General features: G+C 41.0%; 1 protein-coding gene across 15 annotated transcripts in view; it reads left to right on the top strand.

Annotated features, from left to right (window-relative positions):
• The window catches only part of LOC128017041 (transcription factor SOX-6-like), a 152,558-nt gene that overhangs the window by 100,536 nt on the left and 29,525 nt on the right, over positions 1–22,497 (top strand). For 12 of the 15 annotated variants that reach the window (XM_052602111.1, XM_052602110.1, XM_052602106.1 and 9 more), the window contains 5 exons: positions 1,024–1,147; positions 6,253–6,332; positions 15,314–15,463; positions 17,489–17,666; positions 18,239–18,426. In XM_052602111.1, coding sequence (XP_052458071.1) covers positions 1,024–1,147; positions 6,253–6,332; positions 15,314–15,463; positions 17,489–17,666; positions 18,239–18,426 — 720 coding nt within the window. The remainder of the gene's footprint in view (positions 1–1,023; positions 1,148–6,252; positions 6,333–15,313; positions 15,464–17,488; positions 17,667–18,238; positions 18,427–22,497) is intronic. The other 3 variants (XM_052602114.1, XM_052602100.1, XM_052602108.1) reach the window with 1 other exon arrangement.

The following is a 22,497-nucleotide window of genomic DNA, read 5'->3' as shown; positions in this document are numbered from 1 at the left end:
ATGCGAAGCAGAAAGTGGTTTCTCAGTGCAGGTTGATTTCATGCCTCAGTGCTGCAGCAGTAATTGCGTCCAGACCGGTTTTTATTGCAGGCTGATTTTAAAGAGCGATGAATGGAGAAACATTCTATAATGTGTTTATTTATTTTTTTTGGGGGGGTGACCTTTATTAACCCGTTCTCCGGTTGGGATCCCCAGAGGTGAGCCGGCTCGCCTGCATTAACTCTGCCCTGGCCCACGGTAGCGGTTCTGCAGCCTATCAAACACAGACAGGAAGCAGAGAATGACAGCAAGATTGGGTCCGGCCAACACTCCCCAAACATGTGTTTTCAAACTTCGATGGGAAGCCGCTCACATCCCTAAATACACACAGACTCGCTTTTTCTTTGTCTCTATTTCAGCGTGTCTGTTTTTACTCTTACACAGAGCTAATGTTATCCTTATGCACACCATTAACGCTCTCTTTTATTTTGCAATAAAGCTGGAATGAAGATGAACATGGTTGAGAGCATTTGAAAGGCACCACACACGATGCCAGGTGTTGACGTTATAGAGGAAATATCAGAAATGCACAAGCTTTTGGTCTCATTCCATCTTTTTCACAGCTGAAAACAGGTGCTGTAAATTACCGGTCTCCCTTGGGCATTTATCATGAATATAAATGACCTTCCAAGAACAAGAGACAAGAGTCGTATTTTTGAGAGGATCCACATTTTCTGTCAGTCTCATGATTAAGTTTTATTAGTAATGTCTTCCTGACATCTCTGTTTCTATCTAGTAACATATTATGTAGATATTACTCAAACAACCTTAACATGCTAAATCGAGCATTTGTGATATACATGAGAATAAACACTCTACTGTTTATGTGCGTGCGATGGCCTTTTTGAAGCGCTGACGTGTGATTGGTGGGCATTAGGTGCAGGTATTTGGTATGTGTGTGTGAAGTGGATCTGAGTCAGAATATGAGCAGTGCTGTCAGATTGTGTTAGGCTCCTGTGTGATCTCCTCTCTCTCTGTGTTCAGCAGGTCCAGGGTCACATGCCTCCGCTCATGATCCCCATTTTTCCACACGACCAGCGCACTCTGGCAGCAGCCGCGGCAGCCCAGCAGGGCTTCCTCTTCCCCCCAGGCATGTCCTATAAGCCAGGTAAGAGAACACACTTCAGCTCTTTGAGTTTCATCTACACAGCTTTATTCCTGTTGCTCTTTGTACACTTAGGATAAAAGGTTTGTCTGAATTTCTGAAAGTAATCCTTATAATCAGATATATCTGTAGATATTCACATTCCATTCCATTCACATTCCATTTATATTTAAATATTAATATTAATACATTTATATTAAATGAATATTTTTTTAATAATATTGCATTATATTAAAAATATTACTACTGCTGTCAATCAAGTTCACCCAAAAATGAAAACATTTCGAACCTGTATGACTTGCTTTTTTTTGTGTAGAACGCAAAATAATACAATCTGAAGAATAATACAATTTTCTTTTTTTTTTTTTTGATTTGGACACCAAATAATTTTCACTTTATGGACAATAATAACACATACATATTTCAAAATGTATTCTTTCTTATATATAAACAACATGGATGATGAACAATATTGTCCAACAACTGTCTTTAAGGGGAGACAAGACATCTTTCTTTTGTTCTTTTATCCGTGGTATGTTTTTTTTCTACTTCACCATTCTTCACTTCACCTCAGGAGAATACACAGGCCACTTTTGGCCTTTCTTTACCTCCTCACAACTTCCACAGTACATATTTTATCATCGCTTGCTTTCCCTGACCAAATCATCACATTGTTTTTAAAGAGCCCACCCTTTGGATTCAGAGAGCAGAACTCCGAGCCCTCCTTGTCAAGGCAATTAATTCTGAGCACTGTGAAATGTATCACCTCGGTGAGGCAGCCTGTTTTTGGCAGAGTTCAAGGCGTTTCGAGCCTTCAGAACAATGGATGGCGTGAATGAGGGATGGAATACAAACCCCGTCAGCATGAAAGGGTTTCAACTTCATGGGCCATAAATCTGCTGAGAACACAATACTAATATACTACTCTCCATGCCCCGTATAATAAGTTATTATATACAATTTTATACAATTTATATATATATATATATATATATATATATATATATATATGTGTGTGTATATATATATATACATAAATATATATTTATTTCACATTTAGAACTGTCACCTTTGTGAGGGATGTGTAATTGGCACTGATCTGTAGATACTAAAAGCCAATAAGTGATACTTACCTAGCGATTTATCACTATCCCTAATTATTTCTGTCTCTTGAGAAAAAAAAGGTGACCCACAGTGGTGCACATTTTCTCTTTCGGGACTCTGATGAAGCAGCCATTGTACTTGTTCTGGCATGCCTTTTTTCTCCTTTTGTGAAAAAGTGTACTGCTCCTCACGCAAGGACTGTAAATTCAAAAACAAATTTGTAGGAAATTGCTACAACATGCAGGCTGACTCACTGCCTGTATCCCTCACCCTCATATCCAGCCATTGTTCTGAGGTTAAGGGATGTGCCAGTCTCAGTTTCTGTAATTTAACCGATAAAAGTATATTCCTGCCTCTCAAGGGATCCGTAGCACTTAGTTAAATTTACAGCCTTCTATCATTTCCCCCCTTTTTCTTTACCACAGAGGACTGTTGAGAAAATTTGAATGTTCATGTAATGATTTTCAGTGTAGCTGCTGAGTTGTGTTAGAAGAACTGTAGGAAATGAAAAGGAACATAGATTAAGAAGAAGAAAATTTGAATTATTGAAGAAAAAAATAAATGATCAGTGCAGCTCATTAAAAAAAGCTTTCTTTTTGTCTTCAAAGTATGCCTTGAAAAACCATGTTTGTTGTCAGCACCTCATCAAAAGGCAAATATGCAAGAAAGGAGAAAGCAAGCTAGACAGAGAGGCTGATGAGAGGGAGGAAGGCTTAAGAAGTCAGCAGGTGAGAGTGAGATTATTACAGGGTGTGGAAGAGCAGCTAATAAATTAACTAAAAAGGTAAATGATGGAACATAAAGTAAGCTATTTTGGAACTACAAAGGCATGACAGGTTGAACAAAGAGCCTGAGGGCTTTCTTTTCCCCAGTTTGATTTTTTAATATGTTTGACATGGAAAGCGTTTTAGAACAAATAACAGCAGCTGTAATGGAATCCTTGGTGTGTGTAAAGCACTTGCATTATTCATAATTTGCAAAACAGCGGAGTGGAGAAAGTTTAGGCCATAGCTTATTGCCATTAGTGCACATGGCTCAACTTATTGCCACGGATAATGCGACAGGACTCATTGCTGTTTGTACTGCCCAGCATGGGGCAGTGCGGCCAGGCTCAGTGCAAGCAGTCAAGGCCCAGTGCTGATGGCCCTTACCCTGCAGTGGAACAGCGGAGATCCCCTTTCTCACACTGTGCTCATTGGCTTGGGCTTGGTATAAAGAGAAGGATCAGGTCATTCTTTATTCAAATAGACTTGTGGAAGATAGTGGTGCCCAAACCCTCCCCCAACCCCCCCCCGTGCAGACATGAACACATATGAATTGATGATCGTGGATGTTCATGGCCCTTGGGATCCAATGAGCTCTCAATGGCCCCGCTGGCGAGAACGCTGACAGCCAGTGATTGTACAGATACTCGCCTAGGGCGCATTCATGTCACAGAGAAAGTGCGTCAGGCAATTAATGATCCCAGTTTTGAGCTGATAAATGTCAGGGTAGTGCTCTATTCAGAATTGATTTGAGAATCCATTTTAAATTCTTGAATTTGAATTTAAATTGAATTGAGGCATCAAACAGAAAGCAGAATTGCATTTCAAATTTGACAGAATAATTAAAATGAACCGAAATTCAAGGAAATTGTTATAGCTCATCAGAAAAAGCTAATGGAAGGATTTAAACCATATACAGATAGATTACAATTCATTACATTCATTTCATTTGGAAAAATTCCAGTTCAGCACATCCAATTCAACTCAGATTTACACTCATGAAGAAAGAGGAATGGGACATAGCCAACAGTTCTTACATTTTACATTACATCTGTTCGGTCCACAGCTCTGACCAAAATGTATATTTTTTCTTCATAAAAAAGAGCCTTTAGTCTTGGACTGAAAGAAGGCTCCTGAGCATGATAGACACAGAGCCCTTTAAAAAAACAACATTGATTTCAAAGAGAGCCCCACTTGTCTTGAATGTTCCACATGCTTGGCTCTTGGCATCAGGTGGAGTAGAAGTGAAGAGCTTGCAGAAGTAGCCCTCCGCCAGCCGTTCTTCCCCACTCTCCTCCACCTTTTCATTAGCCTTGCAGCCCTCGCTTCTTATGGAGCACTAGTCCACGTCTGCTGTAGTGGTGCCCTGTGCAAGACCCTTGGGTCCTTCCACTTAAATAGGCCCTGTTCCAAGATGGCAGTCCAAATTGGCCTCGATTTGAAGCATGATACCTGGCTGAAACAGAATACACTATGAGTCTCGCTAGCAATGCTTTAAGAGAAAGCACTTTAAGCATTATTCAGCAGCCTGCCTGGCCCTTTTTTAAAGAAAAGAAGACAGTGGAGTATTGTGATCAGATCTTAGGAGGTCTGCCCCTTCCTGCTTGATGTCTTAGCAAAACTTGCTTTGATGAGGTACCTCTCCAATAAAGTGATGCTATCAGACAGAATTACATGTTGAAGTGGAGGCTCTGGGTTTTCTGGACTGAGGTGTGTGAGCCAGTAGCATAGCTCATCACTCTTTAAGTTATTGTTTTGTCTTCCGATGAAAATATATTTTAACTGTAGTGAATATTTCATATGTATTTATGTATTGATGAGATCAACACTGTTTATGGAACAGTTTGCTGAATCATATGTGAGAGAGCCCACTATTGAGCTCCAAGGTTAGCTGATAATATGCTTTTGACCCCTTGGCCTTAGCAGGCTTGGAGAAAAAACCCTATTGGGCACTAGTGTCATTGGAGCTGCAATGGCATCCACTGGCTGCAGACAGGCAGATTTGCCTTTTAAACTACATTCACATTCAAATACTGACACAGAGAAAGTTGGCAGTAGACCACATCTACTTGAGACACTGGCTGCCCACCCAGCCCCCAGCCCATTAGCCTTGGCCTAGTGTTCTCGGCTGGCACCTAACCTGCCCATGGCTCACATAACATATTACCACAAGGACAGTGCAAAAGGGAGAGAGAGAGAGAGAGAGAGACTTGGACGATAATGACCCTCTCTACGACTCTCATTGCACCATTTGAAATCAGTTCAGTTGTGTTCTTTATTCACCTCTGCAACAGGCTGGGATTAAATTCCCATGCTGAATCACAATGTGCTGTGGTCAGTCAGATTGCAAAGTGAGTAAGGGGGGTAAAAAGAGGGAGGGTATATGTGTTTACCCCCATGCTTGTGGCTTAATAGCTCCATATGTTTGTGAAAAGAAGTGACGGGCAAAAGTGGGGGCTGTAAGAGGGCCAAGTCCCCTTTCATGGGTACGCTTCAGTCAAATCTCTGCTCCCTGAGCCAGAGACAGTATTACATACAACAACCACAGCACAAAACACATCTCACACACTTTCAGAGGCACTGAATTATCTGTATAAGTTTTCCAGAGCTATATTTCCAAGTGGGGGTTGTTCAGACCTGTTGGTTTTCATCTGATTCCTATTGTGTTTTCTGTTTGCCCCATTGTATTGATTGATTCTATTGGGTGTGTTTGATCTCATGATGAAAATGTCTTTCAAGCTGCATTTAGATCAGAAAACTGTCTTGTTAGAACCTGTTGAAGTTGGCCTCAGCACCGTGTCTCCCTTTCACACACATAATTTATTGTGCCAGATCACATTGTAAAACTCATAATGGCGTGTAGAACAATAGTATGACTAGGCAAGCTTCTTACAGAGCATGATATAAATCGTAGATACTTGCAAACAATAACATGGCATCACATAGAGCACAATACACAGCCAGATCAAAAAAGGACTGTGCAAATGTGGGTAAAGATAAAAAAGGGAGTAGGAAAAAAAGCCAGAATGTGAGAGAAAGAGAGACGTTCCTGTGTCAATCCTGCTCTGAACTGGCCAGCTGACTCTTTTGTGAGTGCAGATGTTTTGGCTGAGTGCCGAGGCTGGGTGTAGGCAGGCCCACAGGAACTGTGTTGGCACTTGTCTGGCCTGCCGTTGGGCCGCTCATTGTCTCAACCTGTGTGCATTGTTCACTATCTCGCCCTCCTGCTTTCTCCGACAGGTGATAACTACCCAGTGCAGTTCATTCCATCCACAATGGCAGCTGCTGCCGCGTCAGGACTCAACCCTCTCCAACTCCAGGTATGTACAGTCACAAAAGAATTTACGGGCAGTGGGCCAAGCCCTCCGCACCGTGTGAGCAAACCAGCTGTATGCTAAATAACAAGTTAGAGCTAAATCACTCACACACCGGTCCACCCCTACAAACTTAACACCTTCCATCTGCAATATAGCCTGTTTTTACAGCGCAGCCCTGACGCCTATGTATGGGAACCGGGTGTTGCGTCGATGAAGGTTATTTCAAGGGTCCGTCATACCTTAATTGCTTTCTCTGTTGACGCCATTCTAAGTAACTTTGAGGGAAGAGCTTCAAAGACCCTCCAGGCTGTTTTGGGAGCATTTCTCAATCTCAGATGCTATCTCCATGTGCTTAAATATTGATTCATATCTTCATTACAGTTTTTCTCATCATCCTTGTCATTTTAGTTGTTTCTTTTAATCTTCATTTTTGTCTTGTTTACTTTGTCAGACACAAAGAGCATGACAAAATGCCGTCAGTCCTTCCTGTTTACTAAGAAAAAATATTTGTTAGAGTTATGCTTTCAAACTTTAAATACACCTAAGTTCCTTTAAGTTCTTTGAGCAAAGACTGAAGGATCAAATGAATGAGAGCAATAGGCGATACTGATTTTTTTAATTTATTTATTTTCGCTTTTTTATTCATAGACAGTTGTTGTGGTAAGCGGTTGATAGCAATTAGACATTAAGCTCTCTGATAGCTGGGAATGTTACAAAACAAAGCTAAGAACGGAGGGAGGAGGACGTGCGGGGGAGAGAGGATAGGAGAGCATTTCGTATCTTTTCTTCTTGCTGATACATGTGCACAATTTGTCCTTCGGAGCTTATCGCTCTCAGCATTAATGAGCCTTGGCAAGTTGGAACAATGCTTGCAGATGGAGCTGGAAAGCCCTTTGCTATTGCATGCGACTTTGGGGAGAACAGTCATCTGTGTTGAAGGTGTGGAATGCATCTATTCATGTTAAAGAGCATTTCTAGAATATGCATGTGCTTGTAAGAATGAGCTAAACCAGGGAGCAAGCTTGTGAGCAAAAATTGATTGAAAATAATTTTTTTATCCATACGTTTAAGCGTGTCTTCCCTTCTCCCTTAGCAGTAAGCTGCGGTGGAGTAACCAGGGCCTGTCCCAGCCATTCATCGTGATAATAGATTTAACCCTGGGAATGGGCTTAGAGTGAGCCTCTGAGTCCATGACTTGGCTGACCTTTAGAAAATACAGTAAACACAAATGAGCTGCATTCCCATTAATTGAAGTTTGTCTGTCTGCCGCAGATTTAGCCGAGCAGATTGGTATTTACTCTCTGTACCCTTCAGTCTAAGAAAGCCCAGTTAGTCAAACATACCCTTTCCACCGCAATTGAGCTCCGATCATCACAGGGAAGATGATTAAAAAATGATCAGGACGGAGATAGAGGAGATGAATCTCATTCCGAGTGGGATGATAATGCTGTCAGTGCTCGCGTTTTGTCTGTCTGGCTAAGAAAGAAACTGAACGCAAAAGTTCACATTCAGGACAAAAGTGCAGGCAAAACATTCTTTTGAAAGAAAATGACAACAGACGGATGCAGATGAGGTTGTAATGAACTAAGGAAGGATTTGTATGTGCTAGCATGCGGCTGCGGCTGCTTTTGTCTATCTTCCTTTTTTGAGCAGAAATAACTAGCTTTGAATTCCTGTCTTAAATCAAAGGAAACAGATCTTTCTAAATATGTCAGATAAATGAGGGCCAGCGCTAGGTCAGTGTTAATGAGAGGTATGTATGGATTTGTCGGCTGTGTCTGGGTGATTATCTGTAATAGCAGTATCACTGAGCTCTCACGGCTTATGCATCACTGATCCACTCAGTGGGAGTGACCTCACCTATGAGATTCCCACTTCCTGTGCCAGTGGACCCACCCACCCCGTGCCACTGGCTGGGCGCATCAGTCTAATTAGAATATCTCCACTTGTCAGCAATTCTGGCAAGGTATAATTTTCCCTAATTTGCTCAGTTTAGACTGGGGAAATATATGAACCTTAAAAATTACTCTGATTGGAAAGGAATTAATTCCCACAATGCTGCACTCAGTCATGCAGAAAGAGGGACAGCCGCTCTGCCAGTCTTAATGTTGCCGATACTACCTCTCACAGTTTTACAGTGACATAACAGTAAGTGGGCTGGCTGTGGAATGTCTCTCTCTTTCTCTCTCTCTCTCTCTCTCTCTGTCCTGTCTCTTCCTCGTCACCCTGGCCCATCCGCAGGCTAACAAAAGGCCTCAGGTCCCGGGGAGTGGAAATGAAAGCGGCCAGGCGATCTGAGTGAGAGCGTAATTTGCTTGTCAGTACATTTTCTGCGACTGACGACATGCACATACACGTGCCCACTTGTCACCTTGTGTCCCAACACGGCGAGTAATTTCACTCAGTGCGTCCCTGACAGATTGGTCCTTGTCGACAAGTCACCAGAGAAAAACCGCTTGAACTATTCCCCAGACCACGTGCCTCTCTTCATTAAGACTCTCTCTGGGATCAGGATGAGCTGGGCACGGCCTCCAAACAATGGCTCCATCCCCTCGCATGCTTCCCTATTAGAAGTGACACCTCTCTCCTCCAGATAGAAATTGTGTTGGATTGTAACCTTATGGCCAGACAGTCTAAAAGGAATTATCCTTTCCTATTCTACAAAATAATTAAATTTTATATTTTGTCTGTTTGAATTGCCATTTAATTTGCCTGTGCACAAGATCACTTTACATCAACTGCTTTGAGAAAAACAAATTCCTTAAAGCCATTCTGTCCTTGATATATGTTGTTTTGCCACAAGTTCTATACAAATCTCAAATAAACTTTTTTTTCAGTCTTTTGGATTTAAGCAGTCCTAAAATAAATCATCATGGGATAAAGAAGAAGCAATTGTGTTTAATGCACATTTAAGGTGTTAGGTGTGTTATCAAGTTTTTTGCTTATATCAAGTTTTTATTTGTTTTAATGATGTGCAAAAGGTGCTTTATTACATGCCATCATTATTGCTAATGCATTTAAGACTGTACTTGAGAGTCAGGGATACTTCTCCGAATCTTCTGCTGGCGATGAGGGAAGAGAGGAAATTCTGTGTTATCTTTTGTTTGGATGCTCATGTCTCTGCTTTCCGGATGTGTGAGGGAGCAGAGCTTTCTGCTACAGCTAACAAGTGGAGCACTTTTGACTATGAGCTGCAGAAATGAGAGCAAACAGCTGCTGGTGTGATTGAGGAGGAGAGGAGAGAAAGAAGGAAAGGGGAAAGGAGTGGCGCGTGCTGTGTAAGAGACTCCAGAGGAATAGCTAGAAGACGAGAGGCGATACAAGCACAGGGCAGAGACTCTAATGAGAGGGAATTATAAAACAGAGAAGCAAGTAATCAGAGAGTGAGAGATGCGAACCATGTAGCTTAGAATGACCACCTCGGCTAATACCAGCACAGGGACATTAGCAGAGGTTTGTATAGCAGGACTGTGCAGGACACATCCTACTCTTCAAGTTAGTGAATCTTTATAAGGAAATAGAAGGAAAAAATGAGGTGGATGGGTTGAGATGGGGGAAGGGGCAAATGAACGAGGGAGCAGGCTGAGCGCCAGCAGATGGGACAGATGTCTGGCCATACTGAAAAGCACTGGCGCAGCGCACTGGCGCACCCCTGCTTCCCTTTCTGACATCTGGGCCGGCCTGGGTCAGCCCGCCTGCCTTGGGCAATGAGCCTGGACAAGCCTTGTGGCAAACGGACGCGGGTGCCCCAATGCTACTGAAATGGCAGAGTCGGTCATGCAGCAGTAACACAGTCTTCTCCCCATGCTACCGCTCAGCTGTGCCCATACAGAGAGCCAAAGAGGACACAAAAACACACGCCTTAGTGTATGTCATTTAGTGTGTATAGTGTGCTTATGTTTTGATGTATGGTGATGTATCCGTGAGGTTTTTTTTGGCCTCATGGACACGTTTCAGTGAGCTCAGACTGGGGCCTTTGCGGATAAGTTGGAGAGACAGTCATGCACCATTATAGCTAGAAGCAGTAAAATTGGCTAAATCTGCCACTGTATTTCACAGCATCTGCCAGAGAGCAGTCGGCCCCTCTCTTTAAGAACAAACAAGAGACTCAAGTTGTTGTTTTAACCTCACATGATGGCCTTTTTGACCATCATATGTGCTCAAATCTAGTGTTTCATGAGCCATTTCGGTTTGCTGTTTCATTCCAAAGAAAAACTCAGAAAATATACATGCTGTGAACACTCTTAACTATACAGGTGAAGTATATTACCACTGAAAAAAAATCATACCGACCTCAGACCTTTTTAGAAATTGATAATTTTATTGAGCAAGTACATATTAAGTTGCTCAAAATTGGCAGTAACTTTTGATAAAAAAAAAATCCTGAATAAAGTGTATCATGTTTTTTTGGAAACAGCACAACACTGAAATGTTTCTTGAGCACCAGATTTACAAACATTTACTTTGAGTATAGTATAATCAAGTATAGAAAAAGTTGTGATTAAGATAACAACCCAGGTCAGACTCGAACCTTTATAGTATATACGCATAAGCTGATTAAATTCACAGCTCACTGCACTACAGCTCTTATTATAACTTCAATTTTTACAGTGTAAAACACAGTGGGCCCTATTTTAACGATCTAAACACAAAGTGTAAAGCGCATGGCGCAGGTGAACTCAGAGCGTGTCCAAATCTACTTTAGCTATTTTAACGAAGGAAAAACGTTTGGCGCGCCCGGGCGCATGGTCTAAATGGTTTGTCCCTATTCTCTTAATGAGTAATGGGTATTTTTTGGGCGTAACGTGCAATAAACCAATCAGAGTCTCATTTTCCATTGCCTTTAAGAGACAGTTGCGCTCGTGCCATGACGGATTTGCTATTTACACGGCAGAATTTTGCAAGCGCAAAGACCGAACGAGTCTCCGAGATGAAATGGAGGTGTTCGTGTATGAGCAAATATATAGCCTAATTCTGATACATGTGATGATCCATGTGATGATCCATAATGACATGTAGGTATATATATATATATATATATATATATATATTTATTTATTTATTTATTTAGCCTACATAAAAAATCGTATGCATTGCAATCCTTTATTTTTTTCACATTTGGCACGTTTGTGTGCTGCTGTGCGTCTCTGTGTTTAACAAGCAGCGTGAACGCTCTTTAAATAACAAAGAAAATACATTGCGCCAGACTTTAGATCAGACTTTAATTAAACGACATGCCGCTGGATGGGAAAATGTGAATGGCGCCGGACTGAAACTAGCAAACACACTTGCGTTGCACTTTGCGCCCGGTGTATTATAGGGCCCAGTGTGTTTGAATGATATTTGACCTGAAAAGAAAAGCTAAACTTTTCTTAACCATTCCTTTTTTCGTTTATAAACAGTTTATTCTGAGTGTTTACATACCTTTACTCAGAGGTGGAGCACTGAATTGGCTCTCTGGGAAACTTGAAAGCAAAGTATTCCTGAGTGCTGATGCATCCAGCGGCATAGTCTGAAAGTGTCAGGCAATCTGGATGATCATCAAATACTGTTGTTGCAGGCAGAAACGGTGGGCCCACTCATTTAACCTCTTCTGTCTCCGGAGGGGTTGCTTTTAATTATCAGAGGCTAACCGCCTGACCTTGGGGCGGACCCCACTCATTTGGGATCCTCGGGGTATGAGATGGGCTTGGCGCATATGTGCGAAAGAGGGAGGCAGGAGATATTAGTCTGGCTGCATGTGTGTGTGTGTGTGTGTATCGCTCAAAGTATGAGGACTGCGGGTGAGCGAATTGAAAAGCCCCATTTCCCGAGCCGCTCTCTCTCTAACTAAGCTGTATAGCAGCGAGTCATTTAATGCTCAAGTGGACAAAGGTATTACCTGAGTCACTGGGGTGGATCAGGCCTTTTCTCTGCAGGCCTTTCTGAAACCACATGCTGAGAGCAGCTCAACATCTCTGCCTCTCTTTTTCTTTAAGTTTCTTTCGGCCTCTCTCTTTCTCTCCAGCACCACTAGTGTTCTGTCCCCATCAGCTCCCATTTCCTCAGAGCCAGCAGCTTCAGTACACACTGTAATAGCTCTCCACTGTGTCAGATTGCTGCTTATACACCACTTTGTACGTCTGTTGGTGTTAGTGCACACGTGTGCTTTGTGTGTGTGTTGAGTTCAGTCACTCATCTCTTGTTCCTTTTTTAAAAGTATCAATTTAACCAATTATTATATTATATTACATTATATTGTATTATATTATATTATATTATATTTTATTTTATGTTTTATTTTTTCACGGTGCTGTACAAAAGTCACGAAAAAAATTAAGTGTGCCAGTACATACTGTAGTATCAATTTGAGATTTCCAAAAAAAGGTTTGAATATGAACCATGAACACAAGATTTTTGAATGAACAAAGACTCTTTCAACAGAAAGTAATGGTAATGGTAATGCCCAAATTCACATTAAATATTGATTAGAGTTGGAATGCTTGTATTTTATGAGAAACCAGAATGTGTGATCATGATCATGAAAATCCTTGTAAATATATTATCTTTCTCTCCTCATTTGTGAAACAGAAATAGTGGAAGCTTTATTATTATAGCTAGATTCAAAGCATTAATAAACTGTTTTAACTGTTTTAAGCTTCTCCCGGCTGCCCCGTTCCCTGTTCAGCCATTGACTTTCAGCATGACCCTCATTAGCGTTGGCCCTGTCTACTTTAGAGACCCTGCAGTATGGCTGGAGGGCAGGCAGAGGAAGCCCAATGGAGCCCTACATTACATGCCCTTCAGACAGACTTCTACATGTGTCCTCACACCGCATCAGAACATCTCCCTCTGTCTCCTTTTTGTCTATTTTCACACCTTTCAGCATCAAAACACATGGCCTTTATACTCAAGCCACAGCTCGATGTGACACATCTGCAAGCATCCTCTCCTTTCCTGTCCTTGACAATAACAAGCATGCCACGTGTCACACTTCTCCATTAGTATTTATTGTTTTTTTTTTACCTGTGTGTCTTTCTAGCACACCACTTTACTCTTAAGCCTGTGGCTTTGACCTGTTAATAAGGTCTCACAAAAGGCAGTCCGACTGGCTCTATTTTGAAGCAAAAGCCAATTACGCTTTTTCTGAATAATAAAGTCCTTCCCATGCAAGGTCAGAGTTCCTCTGTCCATCCACATCAGCAGCAGCACTGTTAACAAACATCTGTCCAGCAGACTGGGCCGAGGGCTTCCTTCTTATTCACAAGCAAACAAACTCAAGTCAAATACACATACTCACACATACTCACAGGTTCACTTACTACCTATAGAGAAAAAAAAGAATAGCAATGGTGTGTTTGGTGTGACACAAAACGCTTTGTCTGGGCTCAGGTTTTTCTATGTGAGTGGCTGAGGTGGGGCAGGCCACTAATGTTGGTGCTACTTTTTCCATTTCAGACAAATGGAGTCCTTATGTAGCCCAGAAAGGAACGGAAATGAGAGCAGAGAGAGGGCAAACACGCTCGGGAACATACGCATTCAAAAAAAACCTCTGTGCTTTTTCAGGTTGAAAATACAATGACTAAGGCTGTAAAAATATATGAATAATAGCACTGGGCCTCTAAATCTAGGGGAGACCGAAAGAATTTGGCTTAAATGTTGCCATTGTATTTTTGGGTTTGGTTTATGTGTGTAAAATCATAATGTGAGCAAAATATAGTCCTGCTTAGTCTGATCTGAATTTGATTCATTAAAGGGTGATATTTTATCACTGAAACTTTTACATTATTTTCTAAACTCTTTGACATGGTACATTGGGCTGTATTTTTTCTGACTGGATATAAATACGAAAAAAAGAAATAAATGGCTGTTACCTATAAAATAAAAAAGGAGCTGTATAATGCACATGAAATCATAACACAGAACAGTGCTATTTTAGTATTATTTACATTTTAATTACAGTTTTTATTAATATTTGGTATTAGATTTTATTTTTTATTTTTAGACCTGGTGTGATTCCTATAATTTAACATGAGAGACAAAAGAAAAATCATTTAACTGCTCGCAAATCAATATTTGCCTGAGGGAAAGCAGACATGCACACATCTGTCTTCTCACTAGAGAGCTGAAAGGAAGTGTGATTGTTTTGAAGCATCTGTAAATAATACACAGCACTGAAACTGTATTTAATTGTTCCTTTTGATCGAACACTGCTTTGTTTTTTTTTAATGGTGCATAATAGTTATTGCATGATGCAGTTAATACTTTTTCTTTCTTTGGTCTGCATGGTGTGTGAATATTAGTGATCTGTTGAAATAAAAATCGTTCTCAATAGGTTATGACAGTCAGTCTCAGGGCTGAAATCTAAACATCTCCCTCACACTTTCACTGCTCAGTTCTGATAAGTGATTGACACGCAGCACTTCAGCATGCTGAATGCGTTCCCCTAGAAGGTTGCTGATGGTAGCATACATGTTGACCTTGAGCCAGTGAAAATAAGCCGAAGAACATGAATTCTCTTTGTCAGGCTTCCTGTCTTTAATGAATGTGTTTTGATAGAGTGTATGATGCAAACTCGACTACCTTGAGTTTGTGTAACTTTAGGGGAACGTGCGTTGTGCCATTAGAGTAGGAAGTTCAGGTGTCTGCCTAGCGACACAAAAATGGCGCCAATTAAAGTCAAAGAGGCTTACTAGAGGGAGCAAGGGGATGGAAATCTGATCTTAGAAGCAGCTAGGCTTCAGTCTGCAAATTTTGTGTGATGAGTGGAAAGACGAGTGGCTCCAAGTCTCTTGTACGCGTGCCATTGCTGTGTGGTTTTTTTTGGGTTGCTGTCTCTCCCTGGATCCAGGGTTTGATGTACAGTTAGACCTTTGATGGAGCTTCTATGCTGGGACGGAAAGGGAAAAAGCACTGCAAGGGAGAGAAGAAAAGAGAGAATAAAGTCTTTGAATGGTGTCTGGCTTTGGATGTTAATGCATTGTGGGTTGTCTCCCTCCTTACAGCAACTCTACGCCGCCCAGCTGGCCAGCATGCAGGTCTCTCCAGGAGCCAAGATGCCTCCGCTGCCCCAGCCCCCCAATTCCGCTGGGCAGATCTCCCCATCTGGCTTGAAGAATGAAAAGAGGGCCTCAACCCCACTGGCTCAAGTCAAGGTACGATCCCAGCCCGATTTGGTATAACTGGATTGGTACTTGACCTAGTCTTCTCCACTTCCTTGTTCATTAAATCAGCTGTGGTAGGTCCAGCAGCAAGCGCTTGCCGTCTGGTTATTCTCTCGCTCTGAGCCCATCAATCTGGGCTGCTTTTACAAGGCACCCGCTCTCTTAAGCAGAACTCTGTGGACAGGGTTGCTATGGGTTTCCCTGCTCCTGGAGAGCAATTTTTGGAACACATAGTTTCTCAAGACAATGACTGGCCAATGTTTTCCTGAGCATTACATTTTTCTTGGCCCGAGCTAAGGCAATGACATCAGAGGCACATAATCTAAATATATTGAGGAGGCTACGATGATGTGATGACTGTCTTTTGTTTCTTTTATAAGATCAACACTCGCAGCATATAGCACTTTTCCATCAGTCTTCACTGATATACATCATCGTTTTCTTTCTTGTGCTGTGGCTGTAACCTAAAACTCTAGCGCATTTGGAAAAGTTTAGTTTAATATCACAATAGAAAGGGGGGTAAATCATTGAACTGAAATAGTAGTATGTGCATAGCACCCCTAATCCTCTTCAGTCGCTCAGCAAAGCTGCTCCTCCAGGACTTTTGGAGCTCTGCCCTTGGAGAGAGACTCCACATATCAACATCTCAGAACATACGGTAAGATCATTGGCGATTACACTGAGCCACAATTCATGTCGGATGGACATTTTTAGACACTCTACTTCAGTTTATTTAGCCCACACATGTTGTATGAGATACGCTCTCTTAATATTGATCAAAGATGTTACAAGATATTTGCCCCATTAACTCCATATGTAGATACACTGTGCTTAATTAGCTAGCAATCTGTTTGTTTGTGTAGTTGAAGCGTAATTGAATGACAAACTGTTATTGGCAGTCAGATTTGTAAAGAGCTGGGGGCAGTCTCTGTATGTGGCCCATCTGTTTGGATGGTACAACACTGCCAGTCAGATCTTTTTCTAGCCTACACAAGATGCATTAATATGATGAGATGCGATTTTAAAGTTGATCTGGACTGATGATCAAATTATACACTGTGTTTTACTCATCAAGCCCTCTACTTTGAGGTGGGTAAGATATTTAACATGTTTTTGAAAATAAGTCTCTTATGCTCACAAGGCTGCATTTATTTGACCAAAAAAACTAAAAAAGAACAGTAATATAGTGAAATATTATTGAAAAAAAAACTATTTAAACAACTGTTCAAATGTAATTTATTCCTGTGATGGCACAGCTGAATTATTAGCCGCCATTACTCCAGTATTCAGTGTCACATGATCTTTCGGAAATTCAGAACATTTCTTATTTTTATCAGTATCTAACACAGTTGTGCTTGTAAATATTTTTGTGGAAACCGTGAAACTTTTTTTTCAGGATTCAGTGATATAAGTTATTTGAAACATATTTTTTTAATAATAAAAATGCATACTGCCATTTTTTCTAAATCAATTTAATACATTCTTGCTGAATAAAAGTATTCAATTCTTCCAAAAAATAAACAAGTAAATAAAAAAATAAAAAAATAAAAACCTAAACTTATGAGCATTGATGTACACACTTAAATCTGCAACCAAACATTACGAATTAGAGCTGTTCTCCTCATTTAGTCACCACAAAGACAAGAGAACACGCACTTAACTGTAATACATTCAGCTACAGCAGCAACAAGCCCTCTGCTCTGATTGCATTTGTTTGAAACAGGATGTATTAGCTGTTAACCGTTTCTCTCGGGCATGAGAGCAAGTGAGAAGATAAAGATGTGTGCTCAGACAGAGAAGGTTTTAATTATCCTGAACAAAGCCAGGCCCTCACTTCACTGAGGAGCTAGAGCATGGCACAGAGCAGGGCTATGAATACAGAACCCATTTCTTGGAGGAGTCGGACTAATTAGTCTACAGTAATAGCCTCTGGTGCATTGTCTTTTATGTAAGGTGGAAAGCATCTCTCTATAGAGCATCCCTATTTAACAGAAGCTTTGTGTCTTTTATGTTCAGGAGGAGGGAACGCAGCCTCTCAACCTCTCTGCCCGGCCCAAGACAGCTGAGCCCGTCAGATCCCCCACATCCCCAACACAGATCCTCTTCCCAGGCAACAAGAGCAGCCCGAACAGCCTCTCCAAGAGCGGAGGCATCCCCAGCCCCATTGGAGGAATGGGCCGTGGCTCGTCTCTGGGTAAAACTGTAGATATTGTCTGCTCTTAGAGTTCTGTCTAGTGACATTTTTATAATTATTAAAATCCTGACAGCTTGTATATTTCTGATTGTTTGTTGTGTGGAAGCAGTTTGACACAGTCCCAATTTATAATCTCTCTTAGAACCTGCCATTTTAACACAGTAAAGAGTAACGGATGTCATTGCTGTATATTTGTTTTCAAAGCTTGTAGTTCATCTCTCATATTAAGACTGTGTGTTGAGCAGTTCCCTCCTCTTCTAGGAGTTGGGCTTTGAACACAGGCTTGGTGTTTGTTTTTCTACTAGATTTTCTACTTCCTAGATTTAACTGCCATCCCGCCTCACCTCACTTTGATCTACTAATTATAGAAAGGCGACACACACTGAGATTGCTCCCTTAGTTTCCTGCCCCCCCATAACCCCACCACACACACACACACACACACACACACTTGGAGTCGGCAACACTGACAGTACACACAGACTGTACTCACAAGACCTCATATATTGTGTGTCACAATACGGCCCTAAGCCGTGTATTTGTATATGAACCCAAGGGATTTGTCTCTGCAGACATCCTTTCCAGCCTGAACTCAACAGCGCTGTTTGGAGATCAGGATGCAGTGATGAAGGCCATCCAGGAAGCGAGAAAGATGAGGGAGCAGATTCAGAGAGAGCAGCTCCAGCATCATCAGCAGGGAATGGAAGCCAAGCTGTCTGCCCTCACCAGCATGGGCCTGAACCACTGCAGATCTGATAAGGTGAGTGTGTTTGACCCCTGTGAAAAGTGTTGGCTTACTGCAGGGAATTTGGATTATGGAATCATTTCACAAATATCAAGTGTTTAAATCAGACTATAACTTTTTAATTTTGTTTGATAATTAAAAAAAAAAAAAAAAAAACTATTAAAGGGTTAGTTCACCCAAAAACGAAAATTAGCCGATAAATTACTCACCCTCAAGGTATCCTAGGTTTATATGACTTTCTTATTAAGACAAGTTAAAAAATTGTCTGTGATCTTTTAAGCTGTTTAATGGCACTCAGCACATGTTGCAGTGCATCAGTCCAAAATAAGTGAAATAAAAAGCGCCCATCCATAATAAAATATTTTCTCATGTGGCAAGAAAAATATCCATATTTAAAACTTAATAATCACTTTAATGTAGCTTGCGCTGATAGTTGTACACAGAGGCAGCTCCAGGAGGATGACATATGAGGTCTATTATTTTATTAAACTCTTTATGATATATTTCATAAGCTTCCCCTCTATGTATAACACGGAGTCTTGTAGTTTTTTCTCACAAAATATCACTAATTTTTTTATTAGTTTTTTGTTGTTGTTGTTGTTGTTTTTTACTTGTCTAACCACTAAGTTAAAGTGTTTTGCAGTGGGTATAAAACTGTGTGTGTGTGTGTGTGTGTGTGTTGTGTGTGTGTGGAAATTACCTTTACCAAAAAATACATTTTTAATAAATACAAATTTTTTATTATAAATAGTATTAGTAATTAGAAGTAATTACTAATTAGAAGTAAAAAAACATTGCATGTAGGACTCTTGTTGATAAAGGCTTAGATTATGAAATATTTTGCCCTTTATTTTGTGAAAATAAAACAAAATCATTTGTGCATGTGCATCGTCAAAGTAATAAGATGACCTCAAAACCCAATTTTATTCATGCAATTTGTAATCAATACTTGATTCCATTGCAGAATATATACCCAACATAACCGTCTCTTGTTCCTGCCCCTTTCGCCTGAGGGCACAACAACAGCCAAAGCTCAAGGACTTGAGCCCACAGTGTTTTTCAGACATGATCTTTAAAACCAATCAAGGTCTTTGAAGCACGTCCAGAGGAGGCCCTTTGATTGACATTGGCAGGATAGATGGTGGATGAATGTGTGTTTGCATTAGTAAGGAGGACCATCACAGTCCTCTGGTGCCTGGCCTGTGCGGGTTCAAACTATGATGTCTCTGCCCAATTAAAGCATACAGGCAGCCCTCTTCAGCCCCTGGTGTGGGACAGGCCCACTTTGTACCAGGAGCAGGCATTCTCTCAGGGATTCTTTTTAAAAATATCTTCAATCAATGAGTCAATCAAGGAGCAGAAAAACAGACACCACTACCATCTGATTGATGCCATATTGCCAGTTGGCTGTGAGACGCAGGCAGAAACTGGGAGTGGAGGCTCATTAATTTTTCAGCACCTGATTACTTTCAACCAGCATCTTAAAGTAGGTCAATGCATATGTAAAAAAATAGAGGAACTGTTTTTCAATCAACTTAGATGTCAGGGTGAAAGACGTGCCCCGATGTGGGTGGCATCAGAGGAAACATCCGAGACCCCTGCACGTCCTCGATAAAGGCAGAAATCACATTTTTATACTATTGCTGCTTCTCACAGCAATTTACAGTAACTCTTTACTGCTCAAGTAGGCATTGTTGGGGTCATAATCCTGTTTTCTCAAACACAATGCCCAACTCTAAGCCATTATAAACTGAGATATCACCTAAGCCAGTGCATTACGTGCCATTCTTTTGAGATTTCGCCCTCTTTGTTTGTGTTCTTTGGAGGTGGATGCGGTATGTGAACATGCAGCCATCACCTGTGGCTTTCTCCCTCCCTCCCTTTTTTTCCCATTTTACCTTCACCAGCCTCAACTCATCCTCTCCTTCCCTCTTTACCTCCCAAAATTGCTCTGGGGTTAGCTCATGGTCAGCCAAACGTGAGAATATGCCGCTACATGACATGAATGCTGCTCCAACAATGACTGAAAAGCCACGTTTGTCAACAGGCAGCACACACCTACAGCTTCATTGTTCTTAGCAGGCCGAGCTTAACGCTTTTTTTCTCCTACTCTTTTGTTTGGCTTGGGTTTTGTCTTCACACGATTGTAAGGCCCTGCCTTTTCACATGGTTATTTGGGCATCTTGGCTCAGGTGAGCTTTGTGTGTTTTTCTAAGTGGGGAGGAAATCAGCCCATCCAACTCTCCACCAAGGAAAAAGACGTTAAGATTGTGGCTAAATGTGTTTTCCCTAAAAGTCTTTGTTGTAAGGGCAAGGTAAATCAGGGCAGCCTGTAGCACAAAGAAAGGGGCAGAGGAGGGAGCAACAAATAATTATTAGGTGCTCTATCAGTGTGAAAATATGACTTGCATGTTTGGGTTATCATTGTTGCTATAGGTTACAGAGACTCCCTAGATTTTTGAAGTATCATTTGCAAAGACATTCTCTTTCTTTATGCCTCTTTTCCCCCTTCTGAGTTCTCAGTTGCTCAGAACATAAGTTTATGACCTTACAATACGACAGAAGAAAATGGCAGGCCTCTTTTGTGCTGTAGTCTCGCTCAGAAGCCTGTCTGCATCTGATGATATCATAACGGCAGCTTCACCTCAGTCTGTTGCTAAGCCAAATAGACATATTGATGTTGCAAACAACCAGAGGCCAAACAGAAGCTGTATTTTCCTCATCATGTTCCATATGTCTCTGAAGTTCAAACGAATGGAACTGAGCAGACATTTATTGTAATATAAAGAATATTCCTAATTTTCCTGGTTTTGTTAGTAGGGCTGATTTCAAATTGTTATCAAATTAATTACATGATATTCTTGTTTATTTAATGAAATCAGAATTAATTGCACGTATTAGTATTTGCTGATTATGCGTTTAACATGTAGGTCAGGTGGCATGATTCATATTTTGTACTTGTTTGTTTGTTTTTTGCCTAATATCTTCATTTATTGATACATTAAATCCTTATAAAGTTTATGCCACATAATGCCCTCTAGCCATATGTTTGAGGAGACACTTTACATGTCATGGGAAAGGCTACTACAGCCATGTACAAAACGGTAATGAGCCGCCTGTTGTATATCACCCAGCGCTGCCAGCAGTCAGACAGTTGGCCTGTGCCTGCTGATCACGCCTGACGGACGAAAAAAAGGCCTCTAAGTGTTCTAGATAAAAGCTTTCACTTTGGTCAGTTTCAGAATATTAATATTTCAGCACATCGCCTCACCTGGCATAAATAAAACGCCCTTTAATAACTGCCTTCCAGTCTGCTGTTTGGAAGTTTATCATAGTGAAAGCTTACGTGGAAGATTCTAGGAAGGTAACAGAAATGGGATTAAGGAGAGGTTAAAATCATCTACTGGGGCTGTTGGTGGGGGATATTAAATATTGATTTATCCCGGTGTAACGACTGAGCTGAAGAGTGAGACTAAGTGCTGCTTACAGATGGATCAATTCATCTTTTAATACAAAGTGTGTTCGCAGAAAACAATGCAATGACCTGCATCCCTTTTTATCTCGCACAGAGCCATTTCTCTCGCTCTGAGATGGAAGAGCATTTCCTTTGAGTCTCCTGTCTTTTAGATGCATGTGTAAAATATTCATGTTTTAGTGTTTGCTTGCTTGTTTTCTATTTGTCTTTTTTCCCTTTGATGTCCCATCAGTAAAAGAAAGCTTTTATGGGACCTCCAACTATTTGCTTTTTTCCCTCTAAATATTTATTAAAAGCGTTCCTGTCTACTGAGGGCAATTATTATTTTTTTCTTATTTATTACACATTCAGAAGTACACTGCATTGTACATTTCCTGATCCGTTTTATGCACTAGATTTAAACTACATTGTTTGATTGTACATTTTCAAATTGAATTTCACAAGCCATCTAATGATGAGGTTCCACTCTGGAAGGGGCCCAGATTTTGATTTCAGATATTTCGCCCTTGCTAATAACCTACTTTTCGACAGATGTTGCAGTCCGACGGGGCCTGGCGAGGAGATAAAATATATTCTGGTGCTGACACTTCCCAAACTGGAATCAAAGGGTG

The sequence above is a fragment of the Carassius gibelio genome, chromosome A7 (assembly GCF_023724105.1).
Source record: "Carassius gibelio isolate Cgi1373 ecotype wild population from Czech Republic chromosome A7, carGib1.2-hapl.c, whole genome shotgun sequence".
Lineage (NCBI taxonomy): Eukaryota > Metazoa > Chordata > Actinopteri > Cypriniformes > Cyprinidae > Carassius > Carassius gibelio.
Note: the sequence above shows the minus strand (reverse complement) of the source record. Positions and strands in the feature narration are given on the sequence as shown.